Here is a 21774-nt window from a genome sequence, read left to right on the forward strand (position 1 = left end):
GCAGGAAAAATAGCCATAAAAATAATAGTCTTTAAGAGGAGTAAAATGAGAATTTTTCCAGAAATAATATCTATATTTTATAAAAATGAACAAAACTGTAGACCAGTGAATGATTCTATTGCAAATAAATAATAAAAAAAAGGGATTTTCTCACAGCTAGATCACATTGCTGTGTCATTTGATCATGTTCAGCGCAGTGACATGTGCTTCAGAGATTGCTGTTTAACTGTAGCAGGCAATTATAAATTCACGCATCCTGGATTCACATGGGTGTGAATCCAGGATGCATGAATGTTGGTCCTTGCTGGGGATCTAAATAGCAGAGAAGGAAATGATTGTCAGACATACAAAAATATTTTGTGAAAATTTGGAGAAAAGAACAAAGCCAATAATAATGGCAAATAACTATTGGATTTCTGCTCAGGACATGGACTGGTTATTACTAACACCATTGTTCAATATAAAAATGTGCACAAATTCACATGGAGAGAAGAGGCAAGGAATAAGAAAAGTCTCATTGACTATGTTATGGTTGATGTTTTCTCCCTGGTGCAGGACACCAGAGTGTACAGAGGATTTGAAATTGGAAGTGATCACTATTTAGTCTTGAGCAGGATAAAATTGAATTTCATATTGAAAAGAATAACATGTAAGAAAGTTTTGAAGCAAATAAAAGTTGAGCAGCTCTCAGATGTGAACTGTACACTAAAATATACAAACATTATTGAAGAAAAAATGAAAGAGTTTGAGAACAGGAACCAAACCTTGGAGATTCAGTGGCAAACTCTGAAGAAAACATTGACTGATTCACCACATGCAAGAGAGGCATGTGGTGAGGTTGTCTGCAAGGATAGAAACAGAACTCCATGGTGGACACAGGAAGTTTAAGAGGCAGTGAAGGAAAAGAAGAAAGCATATCAAAAGTTCCTGGCAAATAAGTCAGTTTGTGATCTTAGAGAATACAGAGACAAATGTAAGAAAGCTAAATACTGTGTAAAACTAGCTAAACAAAAGTCATGGGAGGACTTTGGCAAGAATATAGAAAATAAATATCAAGAAGGTGGCAAGATATTCTGGAGGTTGTTGAAGAAGCTCAGAAATGGAGGAAAGAGTGCTGTAAAAGGAATTAGAGATGCTAAAGGTGATATGAAAACAGGAGAAAAAGATATCCTTGAAGTATAGAGTAATTACTTCGAAAAATTGCTAAATGAAATAAAAAGTGATAGCACAGTGATAAAAAACACTCAACAGGCATGCAATTAGGAATACATATCTATACTTGAAGTAGAAAAGCCATCAAAGGCTCGAAATGTGGAAAGGCAGCAGGAGTAGATGATATTCGACCAGAAATGCTGAAGTATGGTGGTATAAAAGTCTTACAGTGGCTGCACTGCATAGTTCAGAAAGCCTGGACAGAGAGATGAATTCCCGAAGATTGGAGTAGAGCTCTCATAGTACCCATATATAAAAAGGGAAATAAAACCGAATGTGAGAATTACAGAGGTATTTCCCTACTGAGTGTTCCTGGCAAGATTTATGCAAGTATACTTGAGAAACGGTTGAGAAGAATTGTGGGAAAAAAGCTTGGTGAATAACAAGCTGGATTCAGGCCAAATAGAGGCTATCAGGATCAGATATTCACTTTATGACAAGTAGTTGAGAAAGCATGGGAATATAACAAAGATCTATATTTAAGTTTTGTCGATCTGGAAAAGGCATATGACAAGGTGCAAGAGAGAGAAGCTACTCAATACACTACAGTTAATTATATCCAGCAATACCCAGCAATATCTTTATTTGAGTTGTAAGTCAGCAGTTAGATAAGATGGTTTAATGTTAAATCTCATGTGAAACAAGGATGTACATTATTCCCTCTGTTATTTATTATCAATATGGATCACATTATGAAGGAAAGTGGCATTAAACATGATATCAAAATTGGAGATGTTAATGTCAGCTCTTTGCTTTATGCGGATGATGTTATACTTCTAAATAAATCCGCTTCAAGTCTACAAGATTCTCTGACTAAATTGAATAGCTGTTGTAATAGATATGGTATGAAGGTCAGCAATAAAAAGACAAAGACAATGAAAATAGGCAGAATCATTGAAAATGTCAACTGTGTTGTAAATCGAGAACCAGTGGAACAAGTAAAACATTTCAGCTACTTAGGCACAATTTTTAGTGAAGATATTAAATTAAATATGGAAATAGACAATAGAATCAACAAAGCTGGTATGGTAGGAAGTCAATTGAATAAATTCATATGGAATAAGAGAGAAATTAGTTGGAACACTAAATTAACTCTTTCCAAGACAGTGTTCAAACCAATCTTAACTTATTGATCTGAGAGGTGGGTCAGAAAGTGATTAGTGGCTGTATCATTGTTTGGAGAACATTTCGTTTGTGTGGGAACCATTGTAAGAAGAAGTCAAGAAATAAACACAGCAAAAACAACATTTGTTTTTTTGGAAAATATAATTTGTTACATTAATTCTTGTACCCATCATTTTATATTGGGGTTTAAGCTAATAAGAATACAATTTGGTCGGCTAAATCCCAAACTGCCAGCCCATCCTCATTCATTGAGAAATCATGGGAATATAACAATGATCTGTATTTAAGTTTTGTAGATCCGGAAAAGGCATATGACAAGGTGCCAAGAGAGAAGCTATTCAAAATGCTACAGTTGTATGGTGTCAGTGGGGTATTATATCAAGCAATACAGGTATCCCTCAATTAACGTGGTTAATAAATCCCTCGATGTTATCGCGTATATCAAAATCAAGTTAATCAAATATAATAATCAATGGTACAATTCATACATGATCGATTACTGTATTAATCGTTCGTTTTATATGGTACTCTTTTAGGAAAGATAAAAAATGAATGCAAAGTAAATGTTTAATAAAACTTGTACTTACATTAGTCACTGCAATTTTCTTTATCAAAAGAAGTTATCAAGCGTCATTTGAACAGTTTTAGTTTTTTTCTTATCGGCATAAATTCTACGATAACAAGCAAAATGACGATCCAGACCTCGGCAAACAAATATTCTTCGATTAACATCTGGATCCATATCCATTACTTGCTGCTTAAGCGATTCTAAACTGTGAAATATTCCATCCAGTTCTTTGACTATTATCTCCTTTTGAACCTCATCTTCACATTATATTTGTTCGCTGTCTTCATATGCACATTGTTGTTCCATTTCAAAAAGATCGTTGAATTTGAATCCAATAATTCTTTAACATCTTCTGCATCAACACCATCAGAACCAAGGTCTTCACCAAATGCAACGATTTCTTAAATCACGTTGTTCATACGATTTTGAAAACAACCTAAGTCATTAGTGCATTCTGGCAAAATGTTTTTCCAAACAGCTTTCATGCAGCTAGAAGACACTTTGCGCCCATGAGTCATGAATATTTTCAATTGCGTGTTTAATGTTAAATTTTTCCAAAATTCTTGGAGCATAATTGCATTTTCTCCCATTGTTGTTTCTACTGCTTTTGAGAATGTCTTTTTAAGAAAATAGGCTTTGAAAGTCGCAATGACGCCCATTGATGTCGTATTTGGTGGGGAAAATAAAACTTTCACTTTCTCACACAGATCATTAAGAGAATTTGGATGACCAAGTGCATTATCTAAAAGCAAAAGAGCTTTGAAAGCTAAGTTATTTCTCTTGCAATAAGCTTCAACTGCTTGGCAAAAATAAGACTTAAACCAATTTTCGAATAGACTTTGGGTAACCCAAGCCTTCTGATTCGCATGCCAAATTACAGTTAAAGAGTTCTTGTTACATCCTTTTAAAGCCCTTGGGAATTCTTTGGGAGTCCCATTGTCTATGGGAGTTCAAAAGACAAGCAGCAGCTTCAATTTAAAATTTCCAAGCATTCCCCTCCAAGCATAACAGTTAAGCAAACTTTTGATACTTTATAGCCAGGCTGCACTAATGGCATTTTTTTTCCAATAGAGTCCAGGTTTCATCTACACTGAAAATTTGGCTGTAATCGTAATCATTTTCGTCGATAATTTTCTGCAGCTCAGAGGAAACGTGGATGCAGAATCTTCATCGGCACTTGCAGTTTCACCTGTTATTTTCACATTCTTTAGTCCAGTCCTAGATTTAAAATTTTCAAGCCAGTCTTTGCTAGCTGTGAATTTTGAATTTTTCTTCTTTATATTTAGTCTTTTAAGTTTTAAAAAGAGGCTTAGAGCTTTCAGCCTTAATATTATAGGCACTAATTGGAATTCTCTTCTGATTGCAGTCTTCCAGCCAAATAATCAGCAGATCTTCCATTTCAACAATCATAGCACTCCAGTTACGTGTGCATTGCATACTTGCAGATGCAACTTTACCTTGATCGCAATACTCATCAGCTTTGGAGAAAGTATTCCGTAGACTAGTTAAAACCAAATTCACTTCCGATCTTACTTTTACTTTCGCCACGTTTAAATCTTTTAATTATATCAAGTTTTGTATCTAAGGTAATTACTTTCCTCTTTCTTTTGTAATTACTCTCTCTCTTACACTTAATGACCGGTTCTGGGATTGCTCTTATTTTTTGACATGATTAATGGGCTGTAAAATTTATGAAGAAGATTTTTGTAAATATGTACAGCAGAACAACTGGAGCTTGTAATACCCTGGCTGGCACTCAGGCTCAGGGAGCACGGCTGCGTGAGAGGAATGACGTCATCATGCTCATGCCACGAGGCTTGCATGTTTTTTGAGTGGTAAATTTAAAGTCACATTAATCAAAACTCTTGCTGCGTATATCAAGGAATTGCTGCAATTAATTTTGCTGCGTTAATCAAATCCCACATTAAGCAAGGGATACCTCTACTTAGTCTTTATTTGAATTTTAAGTGAGCAGTTAGAATTGCAGGAAGTACAGGAAGATGGTTTGATGTTAAACTGGTGTCATTAGGCATTATCCATATGGATCACATTATGAAGGAAAGTGGTATTAAACCTGATATCAAAATTGGAGATGTTAATCCCAGCTCTTTGCTTTATGCAGATGATATTATACTTCTAAATAAATCCACTACAAGTCTGCAAGATTCATAGACTAAATTAAATAACTCTTGTAACAGATATCGTATGAAGGTCAGCAATAAGAAGACAAAGACAATGAAAATAGGCAGAAGCATTGAAAATATCAACTGCATTGTGAATGGATGGCCTATAGAACAAGTAAAACATTTCACCTACTTAGGTACATTTTTAGTGAATATAGTAAATTAAATATGAAAATAGACCACAGAATCAATAAAGCTGGTATGGTGGGAAGTTTATATGGAATAAGAGAGAAATTAGTCAAAACACTAAATTATCTCTATTCAGGTGTACAAACCAATTTTAACTTATAGATCTGAGAGCTGGGTTAGAAGTAAACCACTTGACCAAAGACTAGAAGCCACAGATATATGAGAGTCCTGAGAAAGTTTAGGAGCATGAACAGATGGCATCAATGGCAACATCATATTAAAAACAAGGATATTAGGAAAGAACTTGACATTGTTAGCATCCAGTAATGTGTTAGCAGATCTAATCTCAGGTGGTATGGTCACTTAAACAGAATGGGAGAGGAAAGATTAGCAAAACAAGTGTTCTCTGACATGTTGGTAGGGAAAAGAACCAGAGGAAGACATAGGTGGATTGATAAGTAAAAAGTGCCTCAGAAGATAGAAATATAACAATCTGAGAATGTTGGACTCTTGACAGGTAACAGATTGATTTGGGGGAAAATTGTAGATAGGTAGTTAGTAATGATGTAAATTTTTCATGTAGCACTATCATATCCTGTACACCTCTTGAGAGGACATGTCAGGAATTTGTTGATGATGACATTAATTCTTGTTATTAAAATAGATTGGCACTTTATATTACATATATTTTTGTGCATTTTCTTATACTTAAAAAAATATTTATTTTGTTCAGTCACTGAAACAAAATCTACTTGCAATGGGCAAGTATATTTATTGAGCCCTGCCTGTGGATATAAACATATACAGTGGTATCTCGCTAATCCGAACTAATAAAAACCGTGCTCGTTCAGATTAGAAAAAAGTTCGAATTACCAAATTTTCCCCCAAAGAGACAACAATAACTAGCGTTTAAGACAAAAATAAAGAGATTCTAATGGTACATCAACTTAATTTTGTAAATAAATGAAGTATCTGATAGAAAAAAAAGCTACTATACTGTAATGTAAAACTTAAAAAAATAATTCAGTACACAAGTTTATTTTAGTAAAAAATTTAGTTTGTATGTACCTGCATTGTTGAGGATTGAAAATTGCATAGTTCAGTACATAACTTAATTGGAATAAAAAATATCACTTCCTTGTACACAACACAAAAAAAGTTTCACAAAATAACACAAAAAAAGTTTTTTATTTCTTTGTAAAAAAGTCACTGATTTTCTTTAACTTCTTGGAAGCTAAACTTTTCAAATGCATCTTCTCGGAGCTGCATTAGCAATAAAATTTTGTGGAATGGCGTAGCATTCTGCTTGGCCCATTCTATACGCATATTAAAACTGTCAACTGCCTCTTGATGTTTTACTTTTTTTTTTCTTCAAGTTCTTTATCGTCATCATCATCATCTTCTAATTCATTCTGTAGTGTCATATTTATAATTTTAGCATCTGATTTGATTTCAAATTCACTTTTGGGTTCTACCTGTAATCCATTCCGTAATATCTGTTTGTGAAATTTCAACATTTGGATTTATATTTTTAACCAAATTATACACGTTTTGAATTTCCCCTTTTTGTGTATCACCGTAGTTATACTGTATTGTAATAATAAGAAATAAATAATAATAGTTAAAATTTCGGTAATCCGAATTATTAAAAACCGTGCTCATTCGGATTAGCGAATTTTTCCCCAAAGAGACAACAATAACTAGCGTTTAAGAACAATAATAAAGAGATTCTAATGGTACATCAACTTAATTCTGTAAATAAATGAAGTATTTGTGTCCCAGGGAGGATGGTAGCAGGGGTGGCCTCTTGTGGGAATGGGAACTTGGGAGAAGGGGGACGACATAAGGTAACACTGAGCCCAGTGAAGTCTAGAGGGGATAATGCTGGGTATAGAAACAATGGCATTTATATGCTATATACTAATGTCAGGAGTATCTGAGAAAAGGGAGAGGAATTGGTGGCTCAGATAGCATCAGCCTGGCCAAAATTATTGGGATCACTGAGACTTGGTTGACAGAAGAGGATATAATAACAGGAATAGAAGTCGATGGGTACAGCATTTTTCGGCAGGATAGGAAGGGAAAGCATGGTGGTGGAGTACTGCTTATGATAAGTGATGACCTATGTCCTCTAAGAGTGGCGACTTTGGAAAGCAGTGACACTAATGATTTTGAAAGCATATGGTATGAGGTAGAGGTGGGCAAGACATGATATTTAGTGGGGTATTGCTACAGACCCAGGAGTACAGAGGGTGGGGACCAGGAAATGTTTTGACAGTTGAGTTTGGCAAGTACAAGAAGAATGATTGTTATAGGAGATTTTAACTACAGTAGTATAAACTGGGGAGAGGAAGATGCATGTAGCAATAAGGGAATGGAATTTCTAGAATTCTTGAGGGACAAATGTCTTAGGCAACATGTAATAGAGGGAAAAGAGGTTCAAGAGTTTTGGGTTTGGTAACAGCATCAGAAGAGTTGATAATAACTGAGATCACATCTCTCCCACCAGTTGGAGAGAGTGACAATATGGTTTTGACTTGGAAAATGAATAGACATGCAGGAGTATCAAAGAGACGGGAACATATGAAGGTAGGTGATTATAATAGTCTAAGACGTCAAGTTGGGGAAGTTTCATGAAGGGAGGAATTGGAAGGCTGGGATAGGTCTTCCAATATGGAATGACGATGGTAGAAATATAACGTATATCATCTTGTTGTCTTTGACGGGGTTCAGAGAAAAGTATCTTGTAGACGAGTCTTCGAGGAAATCCATTCATAAACCCCGACAAAGACAACAAGATGATATAGGTTATATTTCTACCATCGTCATTTTCCATACTTAGGGACAGTTTCCAATAAGATTGCTAGACTCCTCAGACCACATAAAATAAGAATGGCCTTTAAACCCACAGAAATGATTAGACAACTCTTAAGATATCCAAAAGATAGCCATCCTTTCTCCAAATATGCTGGAGTTTATAACATATCCTGCTCGTGTGGCTTGAATTACATTGGCCAAACTTCAAGGACCTTGAAATTAGGAAAAAAGAACACATAAGTGACGTCAATAATAACAGAGAAGAAAAATCAGGGTTAGCTTTTCATTTCTCAAGAACGAACCATACCACAGAGTGGGATAAAAGCAAAATTCCTTACATGGAGGAGGACTTCCGCTCGCGAATTTTTAAAGAGGCCACAAGTTGCCCGCTGTATACAAAACGTTAACAGGAACCAAGGACTAATCTTGCCCGTGATCTGGAAGACCCTTATCAGATCCTTCAAGTTGCCAGAACTGAATTATAGTGCCAACTATAGAACGTTCCTAAATAACAACAAGTGATATCATGTACGCTCTATGCATGTATTGTACGCGCTCTGTTCTTTGTTTAATATAATTGGAATCGGTTGATTATAGTTTGTAACAGTTTTTTACTTTTTAGTGGCTTACCTCAGTTATGTACCCTGAAGATGCCAACAGCCCTAGTTGGTGAAACTAGTTGGTATAACATAGTTGTTTATTATATGCACTTGATCAATATAATCCCATTAAAAGTCTTTCCAGTAGCTTTTTGATCAAGAAAATTAAACGTTTTTTAAACCATAGCGCTTTTGTCTAATACCATTTTGAACTGTTTCCACATTTATTTGATCGGTAGTGCCTTGTGTTCTGAGTAAAGTATTTTCTTATGTTCTAAGGATGAAGGTGAGCAGCTGGGTAAAATAGCAGCAGCATAACAAATTATCATGGCTATTTAGTTCTTTGGGTGTTGAGAGTTAATACTTAATGAATTAAAATGGATACCAATAATAACAATATCATAACAATTATGCCACTTTGGATACATTATAGCTCTGCTTATTCTCTGAGGTAGTAATTAGATGACAAAAGAGTAAGACATTTTCCTTTAAAGTAAAAAAAAAAGTTTACTCACGTCATGAAAAATCTGACCATTCTTCTTATATATACTATCAGAATTATGTAGAGGTTGAAGATGAGGGCGTTGTCCATTTTTTAAATATTTTTCATCATAAGACTCTTCCAACTGAAAATTATGATCACCTAGGTCATTCTTAGAAGGGGGCTCTAACACATGTAAGTGATTGTCTGATGGAACAATCTCTGCCAACTGATTGACTTGATTCTTTACTACTTGTTGTTCCACTGGTAATGCTTCATTTTCATTACTATCAAGCTGTTCTTTTTGTGTATCAAAGTTGTCTCCATGTGGTGGTGATACATTAGGTCTTTGTAGAACATTATTTTTATTACTGTTTATTTGATTTCCTGCACTAACTTTGGGTGGATTCACTTTCTCAATTTGTTTTGATGAAGACAAAGTTTTTTTTGCTGCAGAGTTGTATGTTTTTTCATTCTGAAATAGCAAAAAAAATTAAAAATCAGGAATGGTAATGAAAATTAATTGTTAATATCAGTAATATTTGCATTGCATCAGTTCTGTAATTCTGACTTAGAACTCACTAGCTAGTACAATTTTTTACTTTAGTATTTCCTCTGTGCTAACAAAGTCGTATAGAGCCATTGATAATTTAATTTACATGACTCATACATTTCTGGTCTACACACAACACACACACTAGTGGTGAGCCTCTGGAGTTTCATTTTTTATCCAACTCCTCCCTTAACCATTATGCTTGTTTAGGTCTTGAAAACAGAACTTCACAATCCATTCTCTTTTTCTCTCTCTCTCCCCCTTGTGTAACAGCACCTGTGGGACTTCCATTATTATACAACACACATCCTACACTGAAATAATTATTTATTTATCACAAATGTTTTGTTTTAATGATAAAGTGTCATTAGTGTGAGTAGAAGAACAATAAAAGAAATTTAAATACAAAAGAACAGAGAAATTGATGTAGTAAATTCATATCTGTAAGGATTCATCAAGATATTTCATATCCTTACAGATATGGAATAACTAGATGAATTTCCAGTAAGACACGATAATTAGTTAGACATAATAAGGATTTAAATATTTTTATTTAAATATGTAATATTAAACTTAGGTTTTTTTTTTTTTTTTTACAAAGATACCAAATCAACTGTGAAATTTAATAAGATAAAAACAAATTCAAAGTAGAAAAAGGAGTCATGCATGGTTGTCCACTCTTATAAAATTTATCTATCTTGAAGAAATATGCAATCCTCAGCCAAAGAACCAGGACTACAAATAAATGGCACAAATATCAACCACATTAAATATGCACACGATATAATTATTCTTGCAGAATCTAAAGAACAATTGCAAAACACAATAAACATTTTAAATGAAGAGTGCAAAACTTTTGGAATGAAAATCAATGTAAACAAAACAACAAAACAAAAACAATAAAAACGGAAAGAGATGAGGAATGAATTTCAATACACTTAGAAAATCACATATTTGAACAAGTAAAGCAATTTCCATATCTTGGCAGTCTCGTTACTCACAACCTCAACAACACAGAAACAGTAAAATACAGATTCAACAAAGGATAGTCTAATATGAATAAACTAAACAAAATATGGAAAAATAACAGCATTTCAAAAAGTGTCAAACTAAAACTCTATAAAACCATTATGATACCTACAGCAATGTATAGAGCCGAGACTTGGACACTCAATCAGAAAGAAATGCAGAAAATCAGAGCATACAAAATGAAATCTATCTATCTACCTCAATGGCTTTAACAGACCTTTAAGGCCCACAACCTTCCAAGCATGCTTGGATTTCGTAACCAATTTACGAGGATAGGATGGTCACCCCTATGCCTATAAGTATTCCTGGCTGTATCCCTGTGTGTTTATGGGGCCGGTTTGCCTGCTTGCGGGATGAAAAATCCCAAAAAAACTGGCAGAAAAAAACCCTGCTGTCCATGCCCAAGACTGGCTAACTTGGCTATGGCTGAGGAAGATCCTTTAGTTCCTCACGTCGGTGATGGGAATCGAACCTAGGATACTCCTTCCCCAGGCATATGGTTGCGAAGCGCAAAGCCACTAGGTTAACTGCGGGACACACAAAATGCTTAAGAAAAATAAATAAGACTCACTGATCAGAACACAAAAACAAATGAGCAAGTCAAACATGAATTAAAATATAGAGAAGATATCATAGCTATAATTCTAAAACAGCAATTAAGATGGTTTGGACACCTCCAGAGAATGTTGTTTCAAATATTACAAAATATAGTCTTGAACAGAATCAATGGAGAAAGACAAACAAGAGGCAGACCAAAAAGAACTCTGCTACAGTCTCTGAAGGAAAGGTCACAATTATCAACCTTCAGAGAGAGAGAGAGAGAGATGACAGAAATAGAGACAGGTGGCAAAGATTTGTTCATAGGGGACTCAATCCTTCATCTGATGGATTTGAAAGAAGAAGAAATTTTTTTATTACTATAATTTTTTTGCCCCAGTTTCAAGGGCATCTTCAGTAAGACTTTCAAAATAAACAAACCAGAACAGAAACCAGTAGATTCAATAATGGAAGTGTATGAACTGCACATACATGACGCAGAGTGTCATGGTCTATATACATTAAGTTTCTAATAAAATAATTAAAATAATTTTAACATGAGATTAAAAAATAAATAAAGTAAAAATTAAATTAATTTTGAAACGTGGGAAGAACTATTTCCCATAAAATGGGTAATTTAATTCCATCATTTCTATTTAGAATCAGATGATGTAGCAAGGTTTCACAACTGCTTTGTATAAATTTTCCAAGAAATTATTACTTTTATGGAGAACCTTAATTTTCTTCCAATGGATGTCTTGTGGTGATTGTTACATTGTCCAATTCTAAATAGAAATGATGGACTTAAATTATCCCTTTTATGAGAAATATTTCACAAGTTCCAGAATTAATTTCATTTTAAGAGTGCAAAAGCAGATGGTGAAAGAACTGATAGTAGTGGCAGAAATGAATGATTTAAAAGTATCTGACTGATAAAAAAAAATGAAGAGTTAGTTGCAATCAGGAAGATCGCATGGTTGCATGGAGTGATACACAGGGCGAAACGGCAGCTGGAGCGATTACAAAATTGTTTACCGAGTGCATCAGCTAGTGCATAATTTGGAATTTTCTTTCCCCAAACGGGAAAGAAAATTCCAAATGGATTGATCATCCGATGATAGATTTTTCAAAAACATTGGATGTGGTGGTTTACGATTGGGAGTGTAAGAAAAATGAAGGAGAGAGTGTTGTAGAGTGATTCAATGGTAAGAGGTGTAACAGATGAGAGTTTGACAAAATCGTACTTACCAGGTGCGAAAATTACAGATGTAAGTGAGGCTATTAGAGCCCAAAAGCAGAGGGTGAAAGAACTGATAGTAGTGGCAGGAACGAATGATTTAAAAGGTGAAAAATTTGCTATGAGAGAGGACTTGAAGGAATTACTAGCAGTAGCAAAAGTAAAGAGTGAGAGAGAGTTAAGATAGTGAGTCTGTTGCCGTGGTATGACAGACAAGAGTTGAGGAGGAGGGCCATAATTGCAAATTACTATACGCAATTATGGCCCTCCATAATTGCAGGGTGAAAGGATTTATACAAGATAGATGGTTTGCATCTGAACAGATTTGGTGTGCAGAGACTGGAAAAAGGGTTGCTGAATGAAGTGAAGAAATAGTGAGTTTGTTGCCATGGTATGACAGACAAGAGTTGAGAAGGAGGGCCATAATTGCAAATGACTCTATGCTCAGGTTATGCAGGAGGAGTGGTGTGGAGTGAGTTTGATGGGCGAAACGACTTATACAAGATGGATGGTTTCCATCTGAAAGTATATGGTGTGCAGAGACTGGAAAAAGTGTTGCTGAATGAAGTGAAAGTGGATGTGCAAAATCAGGGAAACTAGAGCTATTGGGGGGGGGGGGGGTGGATATGCAGACGTCAGTGAGGCAGCTGAGTGTAAGAATGTGTATAATATCCTTAAGTTAGTATGAAGGACAACAAATCAAAATGGAGCAGTTAGTATAAGGCATCAAGATAGGGGTGGGACTAATGGGCTTCTGCACTTCATGTATACTAATACTAGGAGTATTAGAAACAAAAAGGAAGAATGTTTAGCCTGGGTGGGTTCTTCCTGGCCACAGGTTACTGGCATTAGTGAGACATGGCTGACAGAAGATAATATAGCTAGTGGGATAGAATGTGAAGGGTATAGTATGTTCAGGAGGGACAGAGAGAAAAAAATGAGGGGAGAAGTGTTATTGATAATAGCTGATGAACTGCAGCCAAGGAGAATAGAAGTTGAACTGCAGGATAGTGAAAAGAGCACATTTGAGGCTATTTGTTGTGAGATTGAGACTAGCAGAACAAAATATACAGTTGGATAATATTTAAACAACAACACTCTACATCACATACATGCAGTTCACATTTTCCTTATTGAATCTGCCAGTTTCTGTTCTAGTTGGTTAATCTGAATGTCAAACTTAAGATGCTCCTGATACCGATGCAAAAATTTTTATACTAATAAGAAATTTGCAGAAGATATCAAACCACATAGTAGTGATTATAAAACACTATTAGAATATATATAAATTCATTTTAGGATATTTCACCTGGAAAGAAACATTTCAAAGAGATGTCCGAGGAAATTGGGGCTCGCCTCTATCACCATATTTGGCTAATGTTTATTCAGAATGTTTAAAAGAAAATCTAGTCTAGCAAATTAAGTCTCAGTATTAAACCTTCTCTTTAGCTAAAATATGGACATGACATTTCTGCTGTTTGGATTCAGTGATGCTTTCTCTTCTAAATAAAATTAATAATTGACACCATCATCATCAACGTCATCATCCAATTCCTGATATGTATCCCCAACGGGTACACAGGATATCATAGTACTATATGAAAAAACTTACATCATTACTAACTTCCTATCTACAATATTCCTCCAAATCAATCTGTTACCTGTCAAGACTCCAACATTATCAGGTCTTATATTTCTATCTTCTAAGGCACTTTTTACTGTATCAATCCACCTATATCTTGGTCTTCCTCTGGGCCTTTTTCCTGCCAACCTGGCAGAGAACACGTATTTTGCTAATATTTCCTCTTCATTCTGTTTAAGTGATCATACCACCTGAGATTAGCTCTGCTAACACATTCCCGAGTGCTAGCAATGTCAGGTTCTTTTCTAATATCCTCATTTTTAATATGATACTACAATTATTGCCATCTGTTCACACCTCTAATCTTTCTCAGGGCTCTCATATCTGCCGTCTCTAGTCTTTCGTCAAGTGTTTTATTTCTAACCCAGCTCTCAGATCCATAAGTTTAGATAGGTTTGAACACTCTCTTATATACAACTATTTTTGTGTTTTGACAACTTTCTTTCTTATTCCATATAAATTTATTCAGTTGACTTCCTACCATACCAGCTTTGTTGATTCTGTTGTCTATTTCCATATTTAATTTACTATCTTGATTAAAAACCGTGTCTAATTATCTGAAATGGTTTGCTTGATCTATTGGCTCTTCATTATTTAGAGGTATAACATCACCTGCATAAAGTAAAGAGCTGATATTAACATCTCCAATTTTTATATCAGATTTAATACACTATCATTCATAATGCAATCCATATAGATAATGAATAACAGAGGGGATAATATGCATCCTTGTCTGACACCAGATTTAACATAAAACCATCTTCCTGTATTTCCTTCAATTATAACTGCTGACTTACAACTCAAATAAAGACAAAGTATTGCATTGACACCACTCAAAGCTATTCAAAACCCTAAAACTGTATGGTTTTGAATAGCTTTTCTCTTGGCATCTTGTCACATGCCTTTTCCAGATCTACAAAACTTAAATAGCGATAATTGTTATATTCCCATGATTTCTCAACTATTTGTTGTAAAGTGAAAATCTGATCCTGACAGCCTCTATTAAGCCTGAATCCAGCTTGATCTTCACCAAGCTACCCTTCCACAATCTGTCTCAACGTTTCTTAAGTATACTTGCATAAATCTTACTAGGAACACTCAGGAGAGAAAAACCTCTAATTCTCACATTCAGTTTTATTTCCCATTTTATATATGTATACTATGAGAGTTCTACTCTGATCATCTGAATTTGTCCTCTGATCATCTGAATTTCTTCTAGGCTTTCTGAACTATGCAGTGCAGCCAATGTAAGACTTTTATACCTGCATACTTGAGCATTTCTGGCTAAATATCATCTACTCCCACTGCCTTTCCACATTTCAGGCTTTTGATGGCTTTTTCTTCTTCAAGTATGGATATGTATTCCTGATTGCATGCCTGTTGAGTATTTTTTTTTTTACTACTGTGCTGTCACTGATTGTTTTTTTAGCAATTTTTTGAAGTAATTACTCCACACTTCAAGAATATCTTTTTCAACAGTTTTCATGTCACCTTAATATCTCTAATTCCATTTACAGCACTCTTTCCTCCATTCCTGAGTTTTTTCAACAACTTCCAGAATATCTTGCCACCTTCTTGATATTTATTTTCTATTATTACCAAAGTCTTCCATTGACTTTTGTTTAGCTAGTTTTAAACAGTGTTCAGCTCTCTTACATTTGTCTTTGTATTCTCTAAGAGTACAAGATGACTTATTTGCCAGGAACTTTTTGATAAACTTTCTTCTTTTCCTTCACTGCCTCTTTAACTTCCTGTGTCCACCATGGAATTCTGATTTTTCTATAATTGTAGACAACCTCACCACAAGCCTCTCTGGCAGAATCAATCAATGTTTTCTTCAGGATCTGCCACTGAACCTCCAAAGTTTGGTTCCTGTTCTCAAACTCTTTCGTTTTTTCTTCAATCATGTTTGTGTATTTTAGTCTACATTTCATATCTGAGAGCTGCGCAACTTTTATTCACTTTAAAACTTTCTTACATGTTCTCCTTTTCAATATGAAATTCAATTTTATTCTGCTCTAGACTAAATGGTAATCACTTCCAATTTCAAATCCTCTGTACACACTGGTGTGCTGCACTTCCAATTTCAAATCCTCTGTACAGTCAGTCTGGTGTGCTACACTTTCAATTTCAAATCCTCTGTACACTCTGTATTGATAGGGAGAAAACATCAATATCAACAATAACATAGTCAATAGGACCTTTCTTATTCCTCGCCTCTTCTCTCCATGGTAATTTGTGCACATTTTTATGTTGGAACACTGAGCTAGTAATAAGTGGTCTATGTCCTGAACAGAAATGCAACAGGTATTTGCCATTATTATTAGCTTTGCTCTTTTCTCCAAATTTTCCCAAAATATTTTTGCATGTCTGACAAAATCATGTCCTACTCTGCTAATTAGATCCCCAACAAGGACCAACTTTTCCTTTTTCATTGTGTTAGAATCTTTCTCTGAAGCCTCATAAAATTCCTGCACTTCTACCTTAGTAGAGCCTTCTCATTGTTCATTTCTCCATTCTGATATTTGGCCACAGACTCTACTTGATATTGTTTGCCATTTCAGAAGATTAGCCAAATATTTTGTGTTCAATAGTATAGCTACATCTGCTTTTCCCTGATTATCATTGCCTAAATATAACATTTTGTATATATTGCTCAGAAAAATCTCACAGATATTGTCTTTTTTGTTTCAGTCATTCCCATTATGTCGATCTGATACTTATCCACTTCCTCAGCTAGCTCCGTTTTTTTGCCATTCAGGCTTCTTATGTTCATAGTACCAATCTTGATCTCAGGTGATGTTGAGTTGGGATGTTTCAGGATTTGTTCCAGTAGCTGACTTTTGGCGGCTCACCCTGGTTCCCTGGCAAAAACAACGGGGGCTTTGTTTAATCCTGCAATAGCCCAGCTAGCATGAACTTCTGTCATGTTGTACCATCATTTTATATTTTGGTTTAAGCCAATAAGAATACAATTTGGTTGGCTAAGTCCCAAATTGCCAACCCATCCTCATTCGTTCAGTATCCTCCATGTAAATACCTAATAGGGTGCACCACGAGAAGGTGAGGATTGGACATTAGGTCAGAAGGAATGTGAAGTTGGTTCTTCACATTGCTTTAAAGGCTATGAAGAGTTATACAGCCTCTCAGTTATACAGCTTTGACCCTTAAGCACCCCATAACTGATCCTTCAAATTAAATTTATTTTAGAGAAAGAATCATCAGGAATGAATAGCTTTTTTTTTTAAAGGTACACATTAAAAATTAAATCTGATGGCTCTCTTTCTACATCAACCATAAATGATTTTTATGTTATGTTCGCCTCTCTTCCGCACATTATCTCAAATGAAATTACAAATTCCTTGGTATATAGAGCATATAAAATTGTCTTCCTCAAAGTACCCCTTCAACAGGAATTGAAAAACATCAAGCTAACAGCCCTATTAAATGGTTATAACCAGTGGTGAGCTGTAAGGGGCTCACGGGGGCTTGTGGGAGCCCTTTGTTAAATTTTTCTCAAATTTGCGAGCCCTTTGTTCTTCTTGTCTACTTTTTTATTTTTTCAAAAAAAAAATTTTTTTGGAAACACATTAAGCGACAAACTTATACGGTAACCTAACAAAAATTAGTCTATTCGGCAGTGTACAGATTATTTGGAATTATTGTTTCAACTCCTCTATGATAAATGTGCACAAGTTTGAAAATAAAATAAGCGCATGCACTATCTTTACCCTTCTCCCTTCTGGTAGCCAATCGTATCATAAAACCAGTAGTCAATCAAATGTTTTATAAAAGATTATAAAAGATTTCATTCTTATTATATTTTGATAGTTAAAAACTGTTTTTCTTATGTCAGATAAATTAACACAGTTGACTGTGTGCAAATATTTCATGTTTAGATCATGAAATATTTGTTTAAAAAAGATAGCCTTTAGAGGTTGATTGTCCTCTTATACTTTCTGATTTGAATTTGTACACAATCTGTATTAATAAAAGTGTGAAATAGGGCTTTTTTTTTTTTTTTGCTTGACGATGCGAGCCCTTTGTTAAAATTTCCATAGCTCACCACTGGTTATAATCCAAGAATTGTGTGTAGTGTCAGAAAGAGCTCCGGAAAAATAAGTTCTATTTTGAATAATAATTGGCAGTGTTTCATAAATTTTAGGGTTTCATTATTTATTTTTGAGAATAAAGTGTGTCTGAGAGTGATTTTTGGTGTGAATTCTATCAGAATTATTAGTCTAAATTGTCGTTTTAGATATCACACAATGCCAGTCAAGAGGTCAACCATGCTGCTGTCGACTGGTGCTACTAGGCGAATGCAGCGAAAGTCAAGTAGCATTGGTGACATAGACTTTTCAAAACTGATCCGATGTCCTGAGTGCAATATGTATGCATGGCGGAAGGTAAGATATGTTATGTTTTTGTGGAGAGAGAGAATGAGCGAAAGATGAGAGAAAGTATGGATTTGTCGTAAGTGTGATATACTGTTGGACCACGATACACAGAATACAAAACTGACTGAAAAGATCGATAGTGTACATGAAAGAAACGAAAATGAAATGAAAGATAGAGAGGCTGACGGAGTGAAAGAATGCAGGAATATAGAAGTGAAAGTTACAAAAAAACGAAATGAAATGAAAACAGGAGAAACTGAGGGAGTGATAGAATGCAAGGATGTAGAAGCGAAAGTTACGGAAGAAGTTGTGAAAAATGGAAGTGAAACAATGCAAAGATGTACAAGCGAAAATTAGTGATAAGGGGGTGAAAGAAAGTATGAATGAGGAAAAGTAAAGTGCGGCTGAACGAGAGGTAGGGACATAGAGAGTGAAATTGTCGGAAATTTTATGCAAGATTTAATGAAACAGATATTGGAAATGAAAAATGAAATGAAGAATATGTTGAGTGATGTTAGGCGTCTAGTGGAAATTAATGAGAGTATACAAGAAAACAGAATGAAAGAACAAAGAGTGATGAGTGATTCCAGGATAGCAGTATATGGAGACTTCATAATTAGAGGGCTAGTTACTGACAGAGTCCATAATGTCTGCTATCCAGGTAGGAGAATGAGTATGATAATTAAGGTGTTGGACATAAGGAAGAAATGAGTGAGAGAGTTAGTTGTGATTATAGGGACGAGTGATCTAAGTGGACATAAGGAGGAGGTGAGGACAAATATCAGGAGACTATTGAGAAGAGTGAAAGGTAACAGTGTAGTAGGAAAGGTTGGAGTGTGTTACCCAGGTATGATGATGATGAGTTGCAACGGAGAGCCAAAATCATGAATGGTATGTTGGCAGAGCTGTGTGAGGAGAAGAGAGTGGAGTTTGTGGATGTATGGCATGTGTTTGAGGGAAGAATGAAATTATACAGGCATAATGGGTTGCATTTAAATGGCTTTGGAGTGAATGTGCTGGAGAAAGTATAATGTATGGAAGTACAGTGTGTGATGCGTGCCAGAAATCAGAAGGAAGAGATGAAGAGAAAAATGAGGAGTGTGGTACTGAAGAGACAGCAGTGCTTGGCAGTGGAAATAGTAGTGATGTGAGACAGGAAGAGAGAATGGCAATACAAGAATAACTGGGAAACAGGGGGGAGGGAGCTTGGGGTGAGACATAGAATATAGAGAGTGAATGTTGAAAGTGACAGTGAATGTGTATATGAAGATGGAGTATATTGCAATGTGGGTGGAGAAGTGGAGACTGAGGAGGTATATGTGGTAAGCGGTGATAAAGGTGATTTGGCAGGTGTAGTGGGAAAAAGCATAACCAAAATATGGCTTGGATAGGACTGGCTATAGACTTAAAAATGAACTGTTGTATTTGTTTACAAATGCCAGAAGTATCAGAAATAAAGGGGATGAAATGGTTTCAGTGATTGAGTTTATTCGTCCCCAAATCATTGGAATAAGTGAAACATGGTTGAATGAATATGATATTATAATGGGAATAGAAATGGAAGGGTACAGTATTTTTTGTGAGAATAGAAAGGGCAGGAAGGGGAGTGCTGCTGCTGATTGGAGGGAAATTAAGTCCACATAAGGTAGACATGAAAGGGGGAAATAGTGGCAATGGTTATGAGGCAGTGTGGTGTAACATGGAGGTTGAGAGAAAGATATATTTAGTTGGTTCTTGCTATAGGCCTGGGAATGTGGAAGGTGGTGATGAAGAAATGTATAAACAACTTGGATTAGTGAACAAAGGAAGGGTAATTATTATGGGTGATTTTAACTATGGCGGTATAGATTGGAATAAAGAGATAGCATTTGGGAATAAGGAAAGTGAATTTCTCGAGTTCTTGAGAGATAACTATCTCAGGCAGAATGTAAAGAAAGGTATGCGAGGATCAAGAGTTCTTGATCTCATCATTTCATCAGAGGATGTAATTGTTAGAGGGGGTTTCACATTTTCCTCCAGTTGGTGAAAGTGATCATGAAGTAACCACCTGTGTTGTGGCTAGTCATATACAGGCTTTTGCGAGGAAAGGATATATGTGGAATTATAAGGCTGGTGATTATGACAAGCTTCGGAGACAACTTTCAGCTATAACATGGAACAAGGAGTTGAGCGGTAAGGAAATAAATGCTGCATGAGAACTTACAAAGAAATACATAACAGCATCAATGTACGAACATATCCCAAAGGCCAAAAGGCTGAATAAGGTTGGTGTAAAATGGATGAATGTGGAGCTTAAGCATGAAATCTGAAAAAAGAAAGTCCTCTGGAGAAAGTACAAGATGAATAATGGTAATCAGTCACATGAAGAATATAAAGACCAAGCCAAGAGAGTGACTCAGTTAGTAAGGAAAACAAAGTAGAGTATGAGCAGAAATTGGCAAATCAGGCTAAGAAAAATCCAAGAGAGTTTTTTTAGATATGTGGCAAGGAAGGAAGAATGATCATGGAAAGATGAAGTTAAGGGATGAAAGTGGTAGAATGGTAACTGCTGCAGAAGACATTGTTGAGTCATTCATTGATCAATTTTTAAGTGTTTCATCCTGATCAGGGTGGAATCATGAGGAATTTAAGTATAGAGGACATAAGAGAGGATAGCTTAATTGTGAGTGAGCAGGAAGTATTTGAGAAAGTAAATAGCCTTCATCTTAATAAGGCAATAGGATTTGATGAAATATCACCACACATCTTAAGAGAATGTTCCAGGGAACTGGCAATAGCATTGGCATGCCTGTTTAACAAGAGGTTTGCAACAACGCAGGTTCCAAGGGAGTGGAAGGAGGGCAAAATTGTTCCACTGCATAAAGACTGTGATAAGGCTGTAGCTTCAAATTATAGACTGGTCTCTTTATCTGGAGTTGTGGTGAAGGTGCTGGAGAGATTGGTGAGAAGTAGGATACTGCTGTTATCAACCAGAAATGGGTTGATAACAGCAGTATTCTTTGTGGTTATCAGCATGGGTTTGTTAAGGGGGAGATCATGTTTCACTAACTTACTTATGTACTATAACAAGGTGACAAATACCTTGGACAGAGGAGATGCATATACAGTGGTGTACTTGGATTTTGCAGAGGCTTTTGATAGACTGCCACATGACAAGCTCTTAAATAAATTGAAACAGATTAGACTGGATAACAGACTTCTGTGTTGGATCAGTGACTGGCTATCAGATAGGTATCAGAAAGTTGTATATGGGGGTGCAGTATCT

The 21774-nt window shown here is 35.5% G+C and overlaps 1 protein-coding gene across 2 annotated transcripts in view; it reads right to left on the reverse strand.

Annotated features, from left to right (window-relative positions):
• Positions 1–21774, reverse strand: part of LOC150096468 (uncharacterized) — a 470709-nt gene that overhangs the window by 99802 nt on the left and 349133 nt on the right. For both annotated transcript variants that reach the window (XM_090407965.1, XM_090407964.1), the window contains exon 9: positions 9149–9589. In XM_090407965.1, the coding sequence (XP_090264091.1) occupies positions 9149–9589 (441 nt within the window). The remainder of the gene's footprint in view (positions 1–9148; positions 9590–21774) is intronic.

The sequence above is a fragment of the Typopeltis vanoorti genome, chromosome 18, assembly GCF_054136105.1.
Source record: "Typopeltis vanoorti isolate ZY-2024b chromosome 18, IOZ_Tvanoo_1.0, whole genome shotgun sequence".
NCBI lineage: Eukaryota > Metazoa > Arthropoda > Arachnida > Uropygi > Thelyphonidae > Typopeltis > Typopeltis vanoorti.